The 20,559-nt window shown below is 45.9% G+C and overlaps 1 protein-coding gene across 1 annotated transcript; it reads right to left on the reverse strand.

Annotated features, from left to right (window-relative positions):
• On the reverse strand, positions 1-19,743 carry LOC135822324 (zinc finger CCHC domain-containing protein 7-like). Its single transcript, XM_065335066.1, has 11 exons — positions 19,562-19,743; positions 15,018-15,144; positions 10,090-10,633; positions 8,725-8,759; positions 7,987-8,088; positions 6,886-6,987; positions 6,260-6,334; positions 5,341-5,379; positions 4,544-4,633; positions 1,500-2,348; positions 1-599 (listed from the first exon to the last, which is right to left on the reverse strand). Exons 1-11 carry the CDS (start codon positions 19,600-19,602, stop codon positions 432-434), a joined length of 2,172 nt encoding a protein of 723 aa, XP_065191138.1. The 5' UTR covers positions 19,603-19,743; the 3' UTR covers positions 1-431.
• Between the last annotated feature and the right edge of the window lie 816 nt (positions 19,744-20,559).

Genomic DNA, 20,559 nt, shown 5'->3' on the forward strand with positions numbered 1-20,559 from the left:
TGAAAATTTGATTTTAGCCTTAACTTCCCCTTTAACTACTTCGAAGTAATTGTAAGAGCAGATTCATAAATTGGCCTGAACGTAAAAAAATATCAACCAGTCCATATATGGACATTGCATAGCCACGAAAATCTCTGCTGATATAAAAATAGATGGGGTGTGTGTACGCTGCAGAACAGGAAAATACATAGCAGCAGGAGCAGCAGACTGCTCACAATAGATAGCCAAGCTATGTGCAGCGGTGATGGTACATACACACAATATGAAACAGACGAGTACGAAACAACCAACGGACAATCTGACTTCCGTAGTGTGTGTATAGGTCAAAACTGAGTGAGGCTCCAGAGTGAATTTCAACTTCCCTCCAGAACCTATAGAAACTGTCCACTGGTCTCTACAGAGACCAGTGAACAGAGGTAAGTTATGCAACATTAGTTATCACCAGTGACAATTCGGCTACCTTTAGCAGACATCTTGAATCCACGCGATGCTGATGCTCGTGCCTTCTTGCCCCGTGCGGCAGCTGTAACTGTGCCATCATTATTCATATGACGCTGCTCAGGTTGCTCTGGCGCATTTTCAAAGGATCTATGCCGATTCTACATTGGGATGTGCACGCACGTACACACAGACACGCGCGCACGCAAGCACACACACACACACGTACACACACACACACACAAGCACACACACACACACACACACACACACACACACACACACACACACACACACACACAAGTGTGTAACTTACAACTCTGGAAAAATGATCAAAGGGCAAAGTAATCTTTTGCTTTAGGTCATAGTGACTCACACTTGCTGTAGCCCACACCGGTAACAAAGGTCATTCTACCATATCACAAAGGCATTTTCTGTGAAAAAGCTGCAAAAAACGCATGTGAATTTCCCGTTGTCACCTACGTGATACAGTGAATTGGCCCTGAACCTATGTATGACGCCATCCCCTTGACTCACGCTGACCAAAACAAACAGAAACTTCACTGTGGATGATTATGCAGCATAGATACAGAGTTGCAATCTGCTCATGTACTCTTGATAGCATTGGTAGTGACATAGATGCTCAACATAATGACGGACGGTCAATACGTGAAGGGTCCCATATTCGCATCAGAGCACCAGACACAAGTATGATAGTGATGGGGAGGCTTGAACCCACAAAACTACTTAGATTTAAAACACTCAAGCTCTCGTTTTCTGGAAATGGTTTGAGAGCAGCCAAAATGATGATTGCCATACCTATCAACATAGCACGAGACGCCCAGCTCAGGCGTTAAAAGAATACGCAGTTTGGCAACAGAGGTATTAAAATTCACTTGGCTGCTCCAAAATTCCTCTATTCTCACACGTAAAGCAAGCACAATGAACATGGAGATAGCTCCTTGACTAGTAACAACAGTGCCACATGTTTTAAGATTTAAAGCTCATCTTTCTGTCGCCTCCTCATAAGGAGAACGACACTTAACTACGCCACTGCATACCTTCTTCTTGCTGTTCTTCTGATGCTGGTTTGGACCCCACTGGCCGCCATTGTTTCCTTGCCAGTGCTTGTTAGGTGAACGGTTAGCCGACCAATCATGACGGTTGTGATGTTGTTCATGCTGCTGCTGCTGCTGGTGGTGGTGATTATTATCGCCGGACCACGACTTCCGGACAGACTTGTTCTGTTTCTTTTCATACCCAGAGAAGCTCTTGTTAGCCTTCTTATGTGATTGCTTGTGATGAGGTGTGCTGGCAGTTGCAGGCTGGAAAACTTGCCGCTCAGATGACCAGCTATGGTCGAGGTCATTGTTAGTCTGCGGTGGTAATGAGGGCTCTTCAGCCCCCTGCTTGCTTTTCTTCTTCTTTTTCTTCTTCTTTCCAACGTCGCACGCTGTGCTCTCACTAATGTCCGTAGCGAGGAATTGAGCGACGTTTTCCGAAGTGAATGATTCGCCTGCTTCTGATTGGTGATGTTTCCGTTTGCTCTTCTTACTCTTCTTTGAAAAAGACCTATCGTCTACAGGAGGGGATGAGTGTGGATCCATTGCTGGCTCTATGCTCAGATCATCGTCAAACCACTTGTGCTGGTTCTTTACACCATTCTGTGATGCTGTTGACGCTGACTCGTGATGTGACGTACGCCGCTGAGTAAAGCTATCTTCCCCTCTGCTTGCGAAACTTTTTCTTTTCTTCATTTTCCCAAACGTGCCATCATCCATGGAATGTCGATGCCTGGGGGTATGAGCAATGCGCCGATTCGGTGTGCTTGGTGCACTGTGTGACTTGCCGTACACAGCTACAAATGGCAGCATTGGCATGAAGTTATTTAAACGCTCCCTTGTGCACTCCTACAGGTGAGCAGAAAGAGACCAGAGAAGATGATATTAGATGACGGAGCCATGAGCTCTCTCTCTCTCTCTCCCTCCCTCCTTCTCTCCCTCCTTCTCTCTCTCTCTCTCTCTCTCTCTCTCTCTCTCTCTCTCTCTCTCTCTCTCTCTCTCTCTCTCTCTCTCTCTCTCTCTCTCTCTCTCTCTCTCTCTCTCTCTCTCCTCCCTCTCTGTCTCTGTCTCTCCCCCCCCCCCAACACACACACACAACACGGTCGACATAAATGTAACACAAGCTCTCCCACAGTGCCAAAGTTCCCCTTGTGAACAACTTCTAACAATGTACTACACATACAATACCATATAAGCGCCTCTGAGCTTCTCAGACTTGCCAGCAAAACAACAGCAACTCTCACTGAGACAGAGCAACGCTCACTGAGACAGAGTAACTCTCACTGAGACAGAGCAAATGAGAGGCAGCACTGGCAGTATGCTCACACTGTATCTAAAGCCAATATACATATTTTTTGGCCCAATTCAATTCAATGCAACCAGGCATTTCAGATAATTGATCGTTCGGATAATACTTGACGTTCGGATAATCGGCATTCTACTACTTGGTCCGGCTCATCGCAATTGTCGCTTATCTATCGCCACTAAGAACAGGAGTTTTTTTACCGCTCTGTGAAATTTCCAACAGGCATAGTGAGGAAGCATGGTACAGTCAAATCTGTCGTAAGCGACCGCCCCTTGGTGCAAGAAAAAGCGGTCGCTTACGGCAGATGGTCTCTTACGGCAGATGTATGGTAAATCCGGCATACCAGGTATATGCTTCCATGTACTCAAATCGACGAGAATAATGTGATTTTTTATATTTTATTGGATATTCAACGACGACCATACCCGTATAGTACGCGTATGCGACACGGCAGTAGATCGACACTGCCTGGACTTGAGAGCTACAGCACAGCCTCAGTACAGGCCAGGCGCCAGTCCATCGCACTTTCAAGACAGCGCATTTTCACACTTTGCAGTTGACAGCGCACTGGCAAGTACAGTTTCGCACCTTACTGAACCTGGGTCGCGGTCGCTTACAGCAGATTTGAATGCAGCCACCGTGCATGAAATCGCGGTCGCTGGTCGCGCACAGCAGATGGTCGCTCTGGACAGATCAGTTTGTATGTGAAACCGTCGGTGCACGGAAAATCGGTCGCTAACGGTAGATGGTCGCCTACAGCAGAGGTCGCTAACGGCAGATTTGACTGTACATGAATACTCTCTGCCACAAGTAAAAAAATCACCAATGGAATCAGGTGAAGCGAGTCGAAGAAAGGAAGCAAGGTAAGCAAAATGCACGAAATAAATCAGCGAAGGAGCGCGTTCTTGCACTCACACTAGTAATACAGGTCCAGAGTTCATTCAACTCTGCATCTCTCGAGCCTCGCCCTTACATGAGCTGACATTTGCTGTTGTCTAGCTGCTGGCGTAGACTATCTCTTGTGTTCTCAGCCTGTCGTATGGCAGCAATGGGAAAGGAACAGTTGTGGCTGTCACTTCGGTGCTTGAAGGAACCGTGGGCAGTGTGACCTGTGTGTCACCACAGTGTGTTTCAACAAAGCCTTCGAATGAGGCCTCTCCAGACAGCTGCCATATGCTGCTCCGCTGGATACCTGGATACGCTGGCCACGACTCAGACTCATGTAATGCAGCTGCTCCATCAAAAACACCTTTCTTCTTCAGCATGAAGCTAGTACTTCTCTGCAGTACACGCGTGCCTGTCACGCTCTCCAGGCCAGGATGTCAGTTGCCCCTGCTACAGTTCCGGTCTTCCAGTCGCTGCGCTTGGCTTTTGGCAACACAGACATGCACAGTGAATGGCAAGATTCCCACTTCCCAAAAAAGTCGAAAACATCGCGATTCAAAGCGCTAGTCACGATCATTTTTTCTTTGGTGCCTCCATTGATCTTGCCATCACGACCTCCCAAGCAAAAGTAAGTTAGATATCGTGATTGGACTGGGTTTTACCTGTCAAAAAGTGCGTGGGGGATAAGCGACAATTGCGATGAGCCGGACCAACTATTTCACGGAAATATGTCAAAAATTCACCTTGGGCCACGCTGAGCTGAGTTGCACAGTCTGGTTTATGTAGTCATGGCGATATAACCAGCAAACAGCAGCAGACAGCAGCACCAGTAGCAGCAGAGGAGGAGACTCACATGACCGAGATGACCTTTCCGAGCACAATTGTAACAGTACAGATCCTTAACAGGCCGCGATGATCCACGTGTCAAGTCAGCACTTGAGCTCTGAAACATCCACAAAACAATGTACAGCCAGACTTTTTAAAACAATGTACAGACAGACTTTTTAATTGCACAGGGAAACAGAACAGTGCACTGACAACCGAGGCAGGAAATACCTGACCAGGGCGGCCATGATATTGTGTGTGTGTGTGTGTGTGTGTGTGTGTGTGTGTGTGTGTGTGTGTGTGTGTGTGTGTGTGTGTGTTGGTTTGTTGGCTGCGTTGGCCTGGGCACGTTGGCCGGATGATCGACGACTGTATGCCGAAGCGAGTTTCGTTTGGGGAGCTCCCTGAAACACGTCCTCGCCATGGTCCACACAAGCGGTGGCGTGACGTCATCATAGATGATCTGCGCTCCATCCACCCCCCCCCCCCCCCCCTGTGCCTTCTAACTGCTGGTTTACTGCTGCCTAAGATTGTTCTGCCTGGAGGCAGATTGCTCACCGTCATCCTCCAGCCCGTGCTCCCCGTGATCCTAACTCTGGCTTCCGATGTGAATATGGGAAGGTCTGCCGGCATCCCGGGGATCTCAAGCGCCACGCTCCGTACTGCAAAGCTAGCACATAGTCCCTTCGCTATCACTGCAATGGGCACGTTCAAGGTGTGTGTGTCGGGGGTGGGGTCAAAACTAATGGGTCCATGCACTGTCAATCTACGTCAGTAAACACAGAGCTGTGCATACACTGAGCTGTGCATGGGCAGTTAGCTTACTGTTGTGTGATGGTACTGCCTCCAAAGATCAGAACAGAACTGTGTGGGCAGCAATAGGAAAGAGAAGAATACAGAACAAAAGAGCAATTAGGCTAAACGAGACTCAGAGCCACTGACAAAAACCAAAATGTACCCAGTTTATAAAAGAAAATCAATCTCATGGTTATGGTGTGGTGCTTGATGACAAATCTGAACAGGGCTGAATAGAGAGCTGGCGGGAAAGCTGCCAGCTTGAATGTTCCGCGCCATCAATTTTCGAGTAAATACACCTCAATAAAATTTCAAGATGAAAGATGCCTATAATGGAAGTCAGAGAATAGCCCCCCCCCCCCCCCCCCCCCATACCTCACACACACACACACACACACACACACACACACGCACACGCACGCACACGCACACATACACACACACACATACACACACACCTCAGACCTCAGACATGCCCATCGCGGAAGCGATGATAGCGAACAGCTATGTTAGACATAGCAACTTGTGCTGGGATTACACCATTCAACAGCGTGCAAGGCTGATGAATTGACCGCCACTATTTTTAGCCTGGTATCCACCACACAGCTGTTTGAAGTGACTTTTTCTGGCCAGTGAACCCCTATTTTTCATTTCAATTTTTTCCTTTTTTTATTTTATTTTTTACACACACACACCACACCACATACTCCGGCATACACTGGCTGTTGGTAACCACCCAGGAGAATGAAAGAAAAGTCAGGAAGAGTCCGAGAAAGAGAAGAAAGACGTGTGCGACCATAATCGTCGGGAATTGAATCTGCAACCTCTCGATTGGAAATCGACTGCACATACCACTGCACCATATGGGACACACACACACACACACACACACACACACACACACACACACACACACACACACACACACACAGTCACCATGCCACATTACCTCAGCACTGTGGCCACGCATCAAGCAACGTTCACATTGCTCATACATGCCTCTCCCACGTGCACGGCGACAATCCTGTATCAAGCACAACATAAAGCACAGATTAATGCCGGACTCATACTTCAGTTCGCGTACGGGAAACGCGTTGCACCGCAGAAAAAGTTGATTTGAGCTCAAGTTGTTGGGCCCTTCATCGCACTACAATCGTGTGATGTGTTTCCGATACTACCAAAGAACATGGTAGGAGTTACATTGTACAATGAAGAGACCCGAAACATGCATTTCGCTTCATCAGAAGGTCTGAAACAATGCAAGAGTTGACTACAATCCATAAAAAATACAGGTTAAAAAAGTCTGCAAGTCAACCAGAAAGGTGTTGGAGGATACCATCAACAGAAAACAACTTCCATTGGAAGTACATGTGCATAACAAACACACCATGCATCCACTTGCAAATACACACCCACCCACCCACACACACAAATACACACACACACACAAATACACACACACACACACACAAATACACACACACACACACACACATACACTCACATAATATGTGAGCGTGTGTGATACATTTCCACACGTGCATAGGGCTAGTGAGTTATAGAGCAGACGCTTACTCTTGCTCGATGACCAGGCTGCATGCACCGATAACAAATTTCATCAGGACAGTTCCATTCTGGGTGATCCTTGAGGCCGCACTTCACACAGGGACGCTTTTTCTATGCAAGTAGCGCAATCACCAACAAGCAGCATTGAAACAGCTGTAACATAACTGCATAGCATCACCCTCTCCAACTACATGCATGGACATACATACAAACACATATGCGCGTGCACAGTGTGTCGCTTCCCAGCTGCCTTCCCGAGAGAGAGAGAGAGAGAGAGAGAGAGAGAGAGAGAGAGAGAGAGAGAGAGAGAGAGAGAGAGAGAGAGAGAGAGAGAGAGAGAGAGAGAGAGAGAGAGAGAGAGAGAGAGAGAGAGAGAGAGAGAGAGAGAGAGAGAGAGAGAGAGAGAGACAGAGAGAGAGAGACAGAGAGAGAGAGAGAGAGAGAGAGAGAGAGAGAGAGAGAGAGAGAGAGAGAGAGAGAGAGAGAGAGAGAGAGAGAGAGAGAGAGAGAGAGAGAGAGAGAGAGACAGAGAGAGACAGACCGAGAGAGAGAGACAGAGAGAGAGAGAGAGAGAGACAGAGAGAGACAGAGAGAGACAGAGAGACAGAGAGAGAGAGAGAGAGGGGGGGGGGGGGGCAGCAGCACAAAATAAGATAGATTGGATGGATGATACCAAGAGCCAATAGCTTGGAAAACCACCAGCAATTCCAAAAAACTTTGCGATGATACATTGTGGTGACCGGAGTCTCTGGTCCAAATTATTGAATACTGATCCAAGAAAAACAATTTTCACCCGGCGAGAAGAAGAAAACTGTAAAACGGGTAACGTTTGCGACAATAAATGTTTGCGAGTCGTTCTACAGTCGTTCTACACAGTCGAGTCAGTCCTTGCACTGAACTTTACATGGCGCGAGTTTGCGTTGTTCAAAGTTTGCGATTCGGGGCCTCTCGCAAAATTCGCAAACATTTTTACGTCGCAATAGTTATCCGTTTTACAGTATAGGCGAAAAACAAAAAAAACTACCATTGTAAACCACGGCTAAATTCAGCCGTTTTCCAGTACTGGAAAGTATAGATTGTACACTTGGCTAGAGCAGGTGGCAAGACTACCTTAGGTTTGGGACACTGCTTCCATCCATGTCCTTCCCCATCACAGTTGCTGCAGACCATCTTTTTGGTATAGTAGCGAGACCGGCCACCAGCCGTTGACCGCTGCAATAAGGATAGAGGACAGGATAGAAAGCAAGTTATAAAATACTTACCATGGCTGAAGAGAAGTAATAAGAAAAATAACTTCAAGGATATTAGGCATGTGTATCAAATTGTACACATACCGCGCACACCACAGTATAACACACCGTCGACTGTCTGGAGGATACTGTTCGCTGACATCACATGCTGCATGTATGATGCACTTCACAGAGATATTGACCTGCCACTCGTTACACATGTGACATGCCACTACTCTGTCCTCGCATAAACCAATCATGCCATGTGATCAAAGCATGTGACGAAGGAAAAACAACCTCTATGAATGTGTACTTCTTTGGGTGACCAAACTTAGACCATCTGAGGTACAGTACACTGATGATTTCAATCATTTCATACACACTACATCTTCATAAGTTGAGAAGAGTGGGCAACCCGGTTTGGTTACAGCCAAAAGGAGTGTGTCAACATGTGCACTATGCCGGCAACTATATGTACAGTACAAGTGAGGTCACTGATACATGTATCACACACTACATTGCACTATTGTCAGCACCAGGAACTACTTGAATTTCAGAGACTGTATTAGAAATCACTCAACGGGGAACCAAGTCAACCATGAGTCTACAGAACACTCACCATCCTGTCAGTGCTGTTGATACACCACAAGTCATCTAATGCAGCCAGGCACACACACACACACACACACACACACACACACACACACACCACACACACACACACACACACACACACACACACACACAACACACACACACACACCACACACACACACACACACACACACACACACACACACACACACACACACACACACACACACACACACACCACACATCACACACACACACACACACACACACACACACACACACACACACACACACACACACACACACACACACACACACACACACACACACACACACACACACACACACACACACACACACACACACACACACACACACACACACACACACACACACACACACACACACACACACACACACACACACACACACACACACACACACACACACACACACACACACACACACACACACACACACACACACACACACACACACACACACACACACACACACACACACACACACACACACACACACACACACACACACACACACACACACACCACACACAGGTACACATACATAGCGAAAAGCAGTTGAGGAACTACACCACTCAAAAGAGCAGCAACACAAATACACAATCACCTTATTCCACCAAACCAAATTGTTCTGAAAGACAGTAATTTAGAGAAAAGGTACAGGAATACCTGTTAGGAGTGAATGTCACAGTTGCAAGAGATCACCTGCCTCGTAGACCAGTCATTCCAGGTTCTTGCACATCTTTCAATACGGCACAAATTTCCGACATGTTTTTTTAAACAACACCTGCTTTTGAAGATTGGTGTACTAGTAGTCTAGACTATGCCTATGCACGGCTGGTTGCTCAAGATGCGTTTGCCTTCTGAAATCATCTCTAACTACCTATGCAACTGGTGCGTGGACGCGATACGCTTGCGGTTCATGCGTGCCCAAATGCGTGCTCAGGCTTTCACAAAAAAAAAACAGCAATCCGACTCGTATTTAGCGGTTTCGACACCTTCGAGTACTATTTTTTTTTACCCCGCCAGTGAAAGTGACTGGCATGTACGCTGGTACACGCCTGATACTCGCTGAAAATTCCAACATGTTGGAATTTCCACTTCGGCGCGTTTCCGCACGCATGGCGCCCCAAAAGCCAGCAAAAATATGCACAAACGCGTGGTTTCACGTGTACACGCGCCAGTTGTGAACACAGCCTGAGATGTGACAAGACTACCACAACACCACTACCACCTACCTATTCCCAGGACGTGCATTTAATAAAGCGGCAATTTTTCCATTCCCTCCACTATGGAATACGCTATTATTGCTAATGCTGTGTGTTTCAACACTTTTAACAACTACTCACCTCTAGCCTTTACATCCGTATTGTTGGTAGTCACGAGAAGACCGTCATGAAAAACAGGCCGCTCTTCCAGACCACGCAGTGAGCTCAGCGCCCTGGCTAGTTTTGTTCGCTCCGTATCAGATTGCTCCTCCTCACTACTATCCTCTTCACTGGCTAGGCCACGGTTTGCATGCACCATGGCAATGTGTGGAGCAGCACATGAGTTCTGGCCAGCCTTGCTAACAATACTACCAGGCTCAATATCTGACAAGGAGTTAGTATCACTATCATCATCGTCGTCCTCACTCGAAGACTGACGGCATGCAGCATCCATCAGGCGCGTGTACTCCCCATCACTGGACGAATTTGCGACGTCCAATACTTCATACTCATCAATGTCCGAAGGAAACACCGAGTCTGATGGTGTTCCGAGCGCGGACGTGGACCTACTGCCAGTGCTGTTGCTGGGATTGATAGAAACATTATCGTCAACTTCTTCTCTTGAATCACCACAATCTCCATCAACTTCTCTTGCCAAATTTGCCCCGGCTGCCTCGTCAGTTTCCTGAAAAGATGAAGAAACAACATTGTCAAGGGTAAAGACAACAGGGACTGAGAGAACACTTCAAGAATCAAACAGTCTGAACTGTGGTATCATCCTTGACAGACCAAAACAAGCAAACAACTACATAAAAAAAAAAAAAATTAAATTAAATATTTAAGGGGCCGTCCGTAATTATCGAACATTTTTCACCAAACGAATTATTTTAGTTTAGACGCAACCCCTCCCTCCCTCCCCCTCAGAACGTAAAAAAGTTTGACATATGCATGCAACAAAAGTTGCAAGTGTGTAACTGCTCCTACCAGTCCTATGGCCATGTACATGAATCAATGTTTTCTGAAACGAAATTGGTCAACCCCCCACCCACCCCATAACGAAATTATTTCGTTTTGTGAAAAAGGTTCGATATTTATGGACGACCTCTAATATGGTAAAAATTAGGGGTGAAAGGGGTGATCCGGGTATACTCGGGTACCCGTTTGTTTAGCTGCTGACCCGTTAGCAAACGAGTACCCGTTTGTCGTGTACGACGGTACAGTATGGTAATATTAGCTGGTTTGCACAGTTGCACAATTCTATGTACAGTTTGAATGTGGTGTTGCTTGTTCGATCCTGCTACATATGACAATTTTGACTGTTTTGTATGTAGCGTGGTAAGTGCACATGCTGTGCTTGTAGCATTGTAGTGTACTTGCTGTGAATTGCATGACTTTGCATGTCCTGCTCGCATGAAATGTATAGTAACTGTCACTATTGGCTGAGGGAAAATTCGAAAAAATGCCTCATTTCTTGTTGGATGAGAGCAATGAAGTAAACAAGAAATGCTGTTCTTTTCGAAACGTGAGTGCACAGTCCAGAGTTCACGGACTGTGCTGCGAGTGCGGTGCACACTGGCTGCACAGTGCGGAGTTGCAGCATGCACATGAAGGTGCATGCTGGTCTGAAGACAGTGTTCTTTTTGTTCTTGCACTGCTGCTGTACAGTTGCAAATTTTCGCTGCGTGGCCGAATGTTTTTCTCTTCGTTTCTTTAGTGTAATCTGTCTGATCATGCCTGGACGTGGACGATCCTCCACCCCAAGAGGCCGGAGTAGGTCCTCCAGGGGAGGTAGTTTGCCTGCCTCGGCAAGCAGACCTGAAGCAAGCAGCTCCGACAGTGGAGCCGAACTGAACACCCAGCTGCAGGAGCAGCAGTTGAGGATCGGCGCCCTAGAATCGGCGCTGGCCAAGGAACGGGCAAGCCTTCGGCGTCGTCGTCGGTCCCCATCGTCATCGTCATCATCCTCATCTTCCCCCTGTTCGTCTCCGTCATCATCGTCATCTCCCGAGTCTCGCCATCGCAAAAAAGGCAAAAGAGGCAAAAGAGTCAAGAAGCCGTTCCGTGTTTCCCCGGTCAACCTCGTCGAGGCAGTGGAAAAAACCCTCGTACGAGAGACAGTACGAGACAAACGCTGCTGTGCTGGAAGAGCTTGGCGAAGTGCGTGCTGCTCTAGGGAAGAGGAAGGTGGACAGGGCAAGGCGAGCCACCAAGCAAGGTGAGAACTTGTTGCGGGATAGGCAAGAGTGGCTGGTTATTGTGGATGCTCACGGGCACGAGGCAGCCGCAAAGTTTGCAGAGGGTGGCGAGATGCTGGGGATTGTCGGGTGCCCGCAGAAAAGGAAGAGGCTAATGGAAGCCATCTAATCCTCCCGGCGCCAAAAGCCAAGCAGCCCTTTCTCCCCCGCACTCCATCCCAGTCGGCCAAGGGGTGGGGTGCCCACAATGCAAACTTGGCCCCAAGCGCCACAACAGCCCGGCAGCCATTTCCCCCCACCAGCGGTGCATGCCACCATTGCGGCGAAACAGGCCACTACATTCGCGTGTGTCCCCGCCGGGAAGCATCTAGCCAGCCGCGAAATGCCTGAACTCTGTGGAGCCGACGACTATGATATGTCATTTCAAAGCAATGAATTAGATGCTGAAACCTATTCTATGTTGCATAGCGCGGATGGGGAGTTAGGAGGGGACCGGGACAGGGTGGTCATTGGCAGGCTAAAGAAAAACGCGCAGTTCTGGGAAGAAATCGGAGCATCAAAGTTTGTACTTGAAGTAATCAATAATGGATACACGTTGCCATTTGTTAGATTGCCAAGGCCCAGGTTGTCAGACAACCACAAAAGTACACATGAGTTTCCAGATTTTGTCGGGGAGGCCATTTCAGATATGCTTTCTCGCGGTTGTATTAACCCTTTGGAGTCCATAACTTTTTTGCTTCCTCAGCATTTGTGGCCGTCACGAAAATGCGCACTCAATTTCCAACATAACTTCGGTTTTACTTCACCGATTTTGAAGATATTGGGCTCGTTGGAAAGCTCTTGATGAGAGTAATACAATGAGCCCAAACTCGCCAAGAGTACTACTCATTGTCGGCCACAACGCGCTCCAAACGGGAGTCCAGCTCCAGATCTGAGACGAAATCGGTCTCTTGCAGCCATTTCACTGAATCTAGCTCGAAACTGTTAAAAAATGTTCGAGTAGCAGCTTACTTTGCCGTGACTTCGCGCCGCGCCAGTCCTGGCACGTTCCGCCTGTCCTGAAGCTGGGAAAATCCCTTTTTTTCACGCACTACTGACTCGCAGCACGCAGCGCAGAAAATTCAAAGTGTTCGATCGCTCGCCGCTCCCTCGAACTTCATCGGAGAGACTTCGGACGTGTTCAAGGCGATAGCTGAGAGTTTTCTCTACCACCTAGACTCTTCGATTGTTGAATTTGGTCAAGATTTGGCCGAGAACCGAAAGTTTGACTGCGCCCACATGCATACAAAATGTCCATGGTTCGAAATCGAACCATGGACTCCAAAGGGTTAAAGAGGTTAGCAGAGACCAAGTGTCAGTGTGTAGCCCGTTGGGAGTGGTGGATAATGGGAAGAAGCTAAGGCTTATTCTGGATCTGAGGTACCTCAACAAACACCTGGCTAAATTCAAGTTCAAACTGGAAGATTTGAAGGTGGTGGCAGATGTATATGAGAAGAATGATCAATTTCAATCTGACCGGCCCCTTAAGGGTACCGGATAACCCGCCCGTTAAGCCAGGTACCCGGTGTAACCTTAAAGGGTAACCGTTTCACCCCTAATACAAATATTGATAAGAAGAAGAGAGGACCAAAGAGCTACAAGCTACGCTATAATATCCACTAACACCACCAGCTCATGCGATGACATTGCACGACACTAACCAATGGTTCTGACGTTCTACACCTAACTGGCGATCAGCTCTAGCACGTCTTGGATGCACACTCCAACAAGACTTGCTAGAGCTGATCGCCAGTTAGGTGTAGAACGTCAGAACCATTGGTTAGTGTCGTGCAATGTTATCGCATGAGCTGATTGTAAAGTAGCTGGTGGTGTTAGTGGATATTACAGCGTAGCTTGTAGCTCTTTGGTCCTCTTTTCTTCTTATACAGTCAAACCTCGTTAGGACGAACACTGACAAGGCGAACTTCCCTTTAGTACGAACTAGGGCCAACCCTATGGTTGGCCAGGCATCATATCAAGTCAAAATTATTCGTTTACAACGAACTCTGTACGGCAAAACTTTCGTGAAGATGAACTAATTTCAAGCGTGATTTGAACAAAATCAGCGTATAGTACGAACTGTTGGTCCCCGTGGGTACGCTGGCTGTAGGTTTTCCCGATACTAGAGTCGAGGCCTCTTGTAGTGGAAAAACATGTTACAAGGCGGATGCAATGTTGTCATGAATTCCTTACACATTGTACTTACTAGAACCTGTTGCTGGGTTATGTTATGAAAAAATGCTTTACATTTGCCACAGCATGCACCTTCACATAAATACAATCCATAATGATATGCATGGTCTCACCGTCCAGGAGCGACACTGACTCACGCTGCTACCTGGTGTTCACGAGGTGTTTGTCGCGCTGGAAATGGAGCGTCTCTGTAAGTTTGTATCCCTGGTGATGTTTGTGCCTGGAGAGCACTATATAAGTGGTGCTCTTCAGGCACAATCTTCCTCAGCCTACTCAAGCTCAACTGATGAGGGGTGAATTCCCCGAAACACTGTGTATTGAGCAGGGAGTGGTGCTTTCTTGCAGGTTTGCCGAGTCGAAGGTTCGATGGACTTCTCGTGTGCTCTGGATGGCAGTCGTGAGTCAGTCAAGTGTCAAGTAAAGTCGGCGGAATAGCGCGAGCTCCGGTGTGGGGAGCAAACCCTTTCTTAATGATATGCATATCAATTTTTTTTGTCAGATCTGGATAAGAAGAACTCCCGATACGACAAACAAACTTGTTCGGTCCCTTGAAGTTTGTCCTAACAAGGTTGTGACTGTAAATTAATCCTTGGCTCTCCACCCGAGTAAAAATATATTCAAATCCTCCATTCTCTGACTTACTGGAGTGGGAAGTTGACGAGTCAGCGCTGTACCAGTTTCTTCCGAAGCTTCCTCAGTATCGTCTCCGAAATATATGCCAGCTAGTATCATGTCAGCTTCATCACTATCCAGGTCACTATCTTCGATGCTGTGCAGCCAATATGCAAGGACACATCAAACAAGGTTATGTATAACTTACCATTAATAGATCCACAGAGGCCCTCACTAGTACTAGTTTACTGTCATCGGTACTCGTCCACATAAGAATAGTATAGCCAAGAAGATACTGGGTGACACTGCTGATAAAGCTCTATATCGATCTGTCCCAGTGGTGCAATGGGCAGCTGTGGAGTGCCGACACCGTCTAAAGCTGATTGCCGCGGACCGTCCAGCACGGAAAGCACTGGTGAAGTGTGTCCGTGTACAAAACTCTTCACGAGTAGGAACAGCCACCTGACACAGCACACATTGTCATAGCAACCAGGTGCAATTCCTAGTTAAATTTAAAAAAACAACCTGTGTGGATTCACAGACACAGGAAGCGTGAGTTTCGAAGTTGGAAGAAAATGTTGAACGATCGCTGCTTGGATGACCACTACACCATAGTTTAGTGGTAGAGCATCGCTGGCCATAAGCGAGGGTCCCTGGTTCCAGTCCTGGTGGTGACAGTCAATTTTTTTCTTCAGACTTTTCCCTTTTACACCTTTCCCTCAAGCTAACGAATATTATTACTATTATTATTCGAATACCCAAATCAATACTGCACAACTTTTAATAATTATCAGGCAACTCAACCTCACACGTAATATTATACCTGGCCGCCCGTTGGCCATGATGTTATATGAGGAGACAATAGAGAGGTTCTGCAAAAACGAAAACGCGTCCTAACTTTCGTTCTACGTCATGAAGTGAGAAACTTCGTAACTTTGGACGTGAAACCCGCAGGGAACGTGAAATGAACTTCCGTGGTTCGTTTCATGAGATCAGGTCAACGGGTTCACCGCGTACGTGCACTTGGGCGCATGCAAACTACGAAAATGTGCAGACCACAAAGTTCGTGCGAAAATTCGCACACATTTTCGTAAAGCTCGTCGCGAACCTTCCTGCCCATTCTCGATTTGCAGAACCTCTCTAATAATTCACTGGTTTGAGGGAAAGACGAAAACGGGAAAAGTCTGAAGAAAAAATTGACTGTCACCACCAGGGCTCGAACCAGGGACCCTCGCTTGAGGCTAGCGATGCTCTAACCACTGAGCTATGGTGTAGTTGTCATCCTAGAGACCGTTCAACATTTCCCTCAGACTTCATAACTCACACTTCCTGTGAATCCACACAGGCGGGTGGGACGCAGCCCTCACTGTGACCCACACACTTCTAGGGGTGAAAGTTGGCATTGAGATCCCGAGTTCGAGTACTCTAATTTTCTCCGATCGAATATTCGAGTAAAATAGCAATGAATAAAACTAAGTGTGCACTCATAACCATGTATAATACAATAATATTGTTATTAAAATGAAAAATTCCAGAACGTTTGCTGCATTCTCACGCTACTTATCATATTATTCTAGCTATATAACTGGTTGTTTTAGTGATTCTTACTATGTGACGATGTTCCACTGATGATAGTCACGAGAAAACGTTCTGGAATTTTTCATTTAAAATTTTTAACGAGAGAGCTTGGAAGCTCAGGGCCCTACGCTATGCTTTTTTGCCTAGCTCATCGTGCATTTTATTAGAACAGATGGAAATGTTTTTTTCCATTGATTGGCTTCATCATTGTATTGCAAAAAAAAACGTTTCAATCAGTTTGAATACGAGTTAGGCAAAAGTAATTACAGAATTTATTGGGGATTGTTATTTTCTCTCGCTTCATCCACTTTCGGTTTGCTCCTTCTTTTCCTTTTTATCTCCTTATAAGCGGATTTTCTGGCCTTTTTGTAGTAATACATTGACCTGTTGAGCCAATGAGATAAAATTATGTTCCATACAATACGATACAATTGTTTGTTTGTGCCATCGGCATGCCTGGCGCTATCCCGTACCTGTCGTACCGTACGGTGTGGAAATTGTGGGAGAAACCAGCAACACCGTACGGTGTTGTACGGTATAACGATGTTGTATAGCATGAACGATGAACATTTAAACAGTCTTATTGTGAGTGATAGTCAGGCCAAGTTTCTGAAGATCAGTAGCGAGTGCTATCCCGAGCATTACGTTAGCATTACAAAAGGATGCGTATTATAGGAGACCCAAGTTGCTGAAGACCAGTAGGCATTGCTGATAACGTGCAGAAAAACTAAATCCGCAGCCTCTTTTGCCGTCGGACAGGATACGTATTATCGGAGACTGTAAAGTTATGTTACGTGCTCCACAGGCAACCATGCATTCGGCCGTCAGTAACAGTTAAGTACAAGCACACTATCAAGGCAAGGACATTATTGTATTATTGTATTGTATCGTATTGTATATTATTGTATGGAATATAAATTTACCTCATTGGCTCAACAGGTCAATGTATTACTACAAAAAGGCCAGAAAATCCGATTATAAGGAGATAAAAAGGAAAAGAAGGAGCAAACCAAAAGTGGATGATTATTATTTTGCTTGTTCGCGTTGGCATCAACCTGCATAAAGCAGGTATATAGCATTCGCTTAAGCTACCATAAAAAAGAAAGCTCATCCTAAGCGAGAGGGCTAAAAAGTGGATGAAGTGAGAGAAAATAACAATCCCCAATAAATTCTGCAATTACTTTCGCCTAACTCATATTCAACCTGATTGAAACGTTTTTTGCAATACAATGATGAAGCCAATCAATGGAAAAAGCATTTCCATCAGTTCGAATAACATGCATGATGAGCTAGGCAAAAAAAGTATAGTGTAGGGCCCTGAGCTTCCAAGCTCTCTAGTTTATTGCTATTTTACGACTGTTGTCTCCTCGTCGGTTATTTGAATATTCGAGTATTCTTTATCTCCTAAAAATTCCATACCAAGGGCCTTATTCACATGACACAATCCTGATTGAACCAAGTGGCAGTCTTTTTTCTCAGGTATATTGATTGGTGGATCGTTTGGGCTCTCTCTACTCATGTACAAATGTTCACCACACAGTTTGCATATCAATATCTACTGACTGCTGCTCTGAAACTGCAGATTTCTATGGTAAATGCATGTACCATGCATGTATGAACGAGTACTCTGATTATTCTGAGTACGATTATTTTCGAAAAAAACAAGCGAGCACTCGAATATTCGGTATAATTGGTTCACCCCTACGTGACACTTCACGTAAAAACTAGCACGCGGGGAGCCCCAAGTCATAAAGTATTCACTGGTTTGAGGGAAAGCCGCAAACGGGAAAAGTCTGTCTAATAATGATGGCGTTTTCAAAAGGACACCGGTTTTAAGACGCTCCATACTTCATGTATTACTGTTTTGTAGAGCCCCATTCTCAAGGAGATTTCTACATCTGTTTTGCTTCATTGCCCAGCATAAAGGAATGTGTGGATCAAGCATGAATGCTTGATTGACACTGCTCGGGGAATGCGTATAATAATAATATAAGAAGAAGAAGATTCAGGTCTCAAAACGTGCAACTGTTAGCAAAATACCGACGAATTGTACCGCCATTGAACGAACTGACGTTCAGCTCCGAGATGTAGCTAATTGTTTTTCTTCGCTCTCCATCCGAGTTCATTACCAGTTGTATCACACTGGAAAGTAATCACCGTATTATCTCTAATATAAGCACAGTCTCTAATATAAGCACAGTCTCTAATATAAGCACAGCCTCCAATAATAGAACACCTTGGGGCGGCATTCAAAAAATAAAGTGCTCAGTCTCCATTATAAGCACACTGTGTAAATTCATTATCTGCACCGGCAAGAGTACATGAAAACCAGAGTGTGCAGCTTGGGGCCTTTCTGCTATGGGTGTCTGTCACGGCGGAATTCCGTGATTACATCATATTTGGCGCAGATCTGAGGCGGGAAATGGCGTAGTGCGTACAACCGAGCTGCAGTTGTGCAGAAAGAGACCCGCTTGAATCCTGCTTGTACGCACTACATCACTAAAATGATGTAATCACGGAATTCCGCCGTGACAGCAACCCATCCGAGCTGCACACTCTGGTTTTCATGTACTCTTGGTACCGGCGAAAAAAACCCTGAAATGTGTGTGTCTGACATGAATTTGGCATGGCAACATGCCTCTGAAATGAGGTTGAAATAATAATGGAACAGTCTCCAATAAAGGAACGTCTCCATTAATAGCACGGGGCTGAGGTACATTGAAAAAATAAAGGACCGTGCTTATTATTAGAGATAATACGGTATTCCAACCTAAAATTGTAACATGGAAAAATGTGGGCACAGTTATGCGATCGAGTCCACCAACTAAATCAGATTTTGAACAGTCAGACGTACACAATCTAGCCCAAAACTGACAAGGAGTACTGAGACATTCTAAGGCCTATTATACCTATAATAATAACCATGTTGTACATGTACCTCGAGTCCAAATTACAACGAAGTTAGTTTGGAAAGTCGGAAGTCTGATGATGCTTACCCTGCTCGTGAGACAAAGCTTCTATCTTCTTCTTCATCCATGTCTGTATCAGCTTCAGTGCAACAAGCTCTACAGATTAACCCAACGAAACGGTCTGGAAAGAAGACTGCCACTCGACAAAAGCAGACTCCAGAGTTTATCAAGCAGCCATTCAGCAACAGTAAAAAAAAACAGTAAAATTTACTAAAAATTAATGTGTACTGTTCTTCATCATCAGATAGATCAGAGTCAGTTCACATGGTTCATGATCATGACATGTGCATGACCCAGCGTGTGGTACATTGTCGATGTACATGTACCGCGGACCGGTACTTAGTAGCTGAGTAGAGTCTACGCTGTACGTAGCTCGTACAAGTAGAGCTCTTATCTGCAGATGCATGTGACCAAGAGTACATGACTTGTACTCTTGATGTGACTTGCACTCGTAATTATTGTGTTTATTTTGCCCGTATAAGAGGCTTGGCAGTAGTGGCAAAAAAAAAAACTCTTGATGTGACTGGTGACTGCTCTGTAGATCTACATAAGTCATTGAATCAATCAGCTCATATTATGTAGACTACTGTCACAGTGTGTAGTTTGAGTTTTTGTAATGACTATTGTTATGTGCTCAGCTCAGTCACAGACTCACCCTGACAGTAAAAGCCTTGACGGACGATGACTTTCAAGGAGTAGATCATATCAGCTCAGGCTCAGCTCAGCTGCGCTGCTCCTTGTACTTGTATGTAGTTGTAGATCTACCAGCAAAAAGTTTTTCAAGTCTTTCCCTTCGCTTCCTTCAAGTTCCGACCATATTTTCCATGGTGATGAATACTGATGATGACATGGCTGTTACTTGAAAGTGATGACGTCAAAACGGCCAGGGAGTAGTAAGTTGACATCAGATTTCTATTTTGGATCCACTAAGGTGTGACTTTGCTATTGCCTCAGTATGTGGGTGCATAGCAACCCACTCATGTCGTATGCAGGGGTGACTTTTACTTCGCCACCAGTTGTAACCC

This window comes from Sycon ciliatum, chromosome 8 (assembly GCF_964019385.1).
Source record: "Sycon ciliatum chromosome 8, ocSycCili1.1, whole genome shotgun sequence".
In the NCBI taxonomy this organism is placed as follows: Eukaryota; Metazoa; Porifera; class Calcarea; order Leucosolenida; family Sycettidae; genus Sycon; species Sycon ciliatum.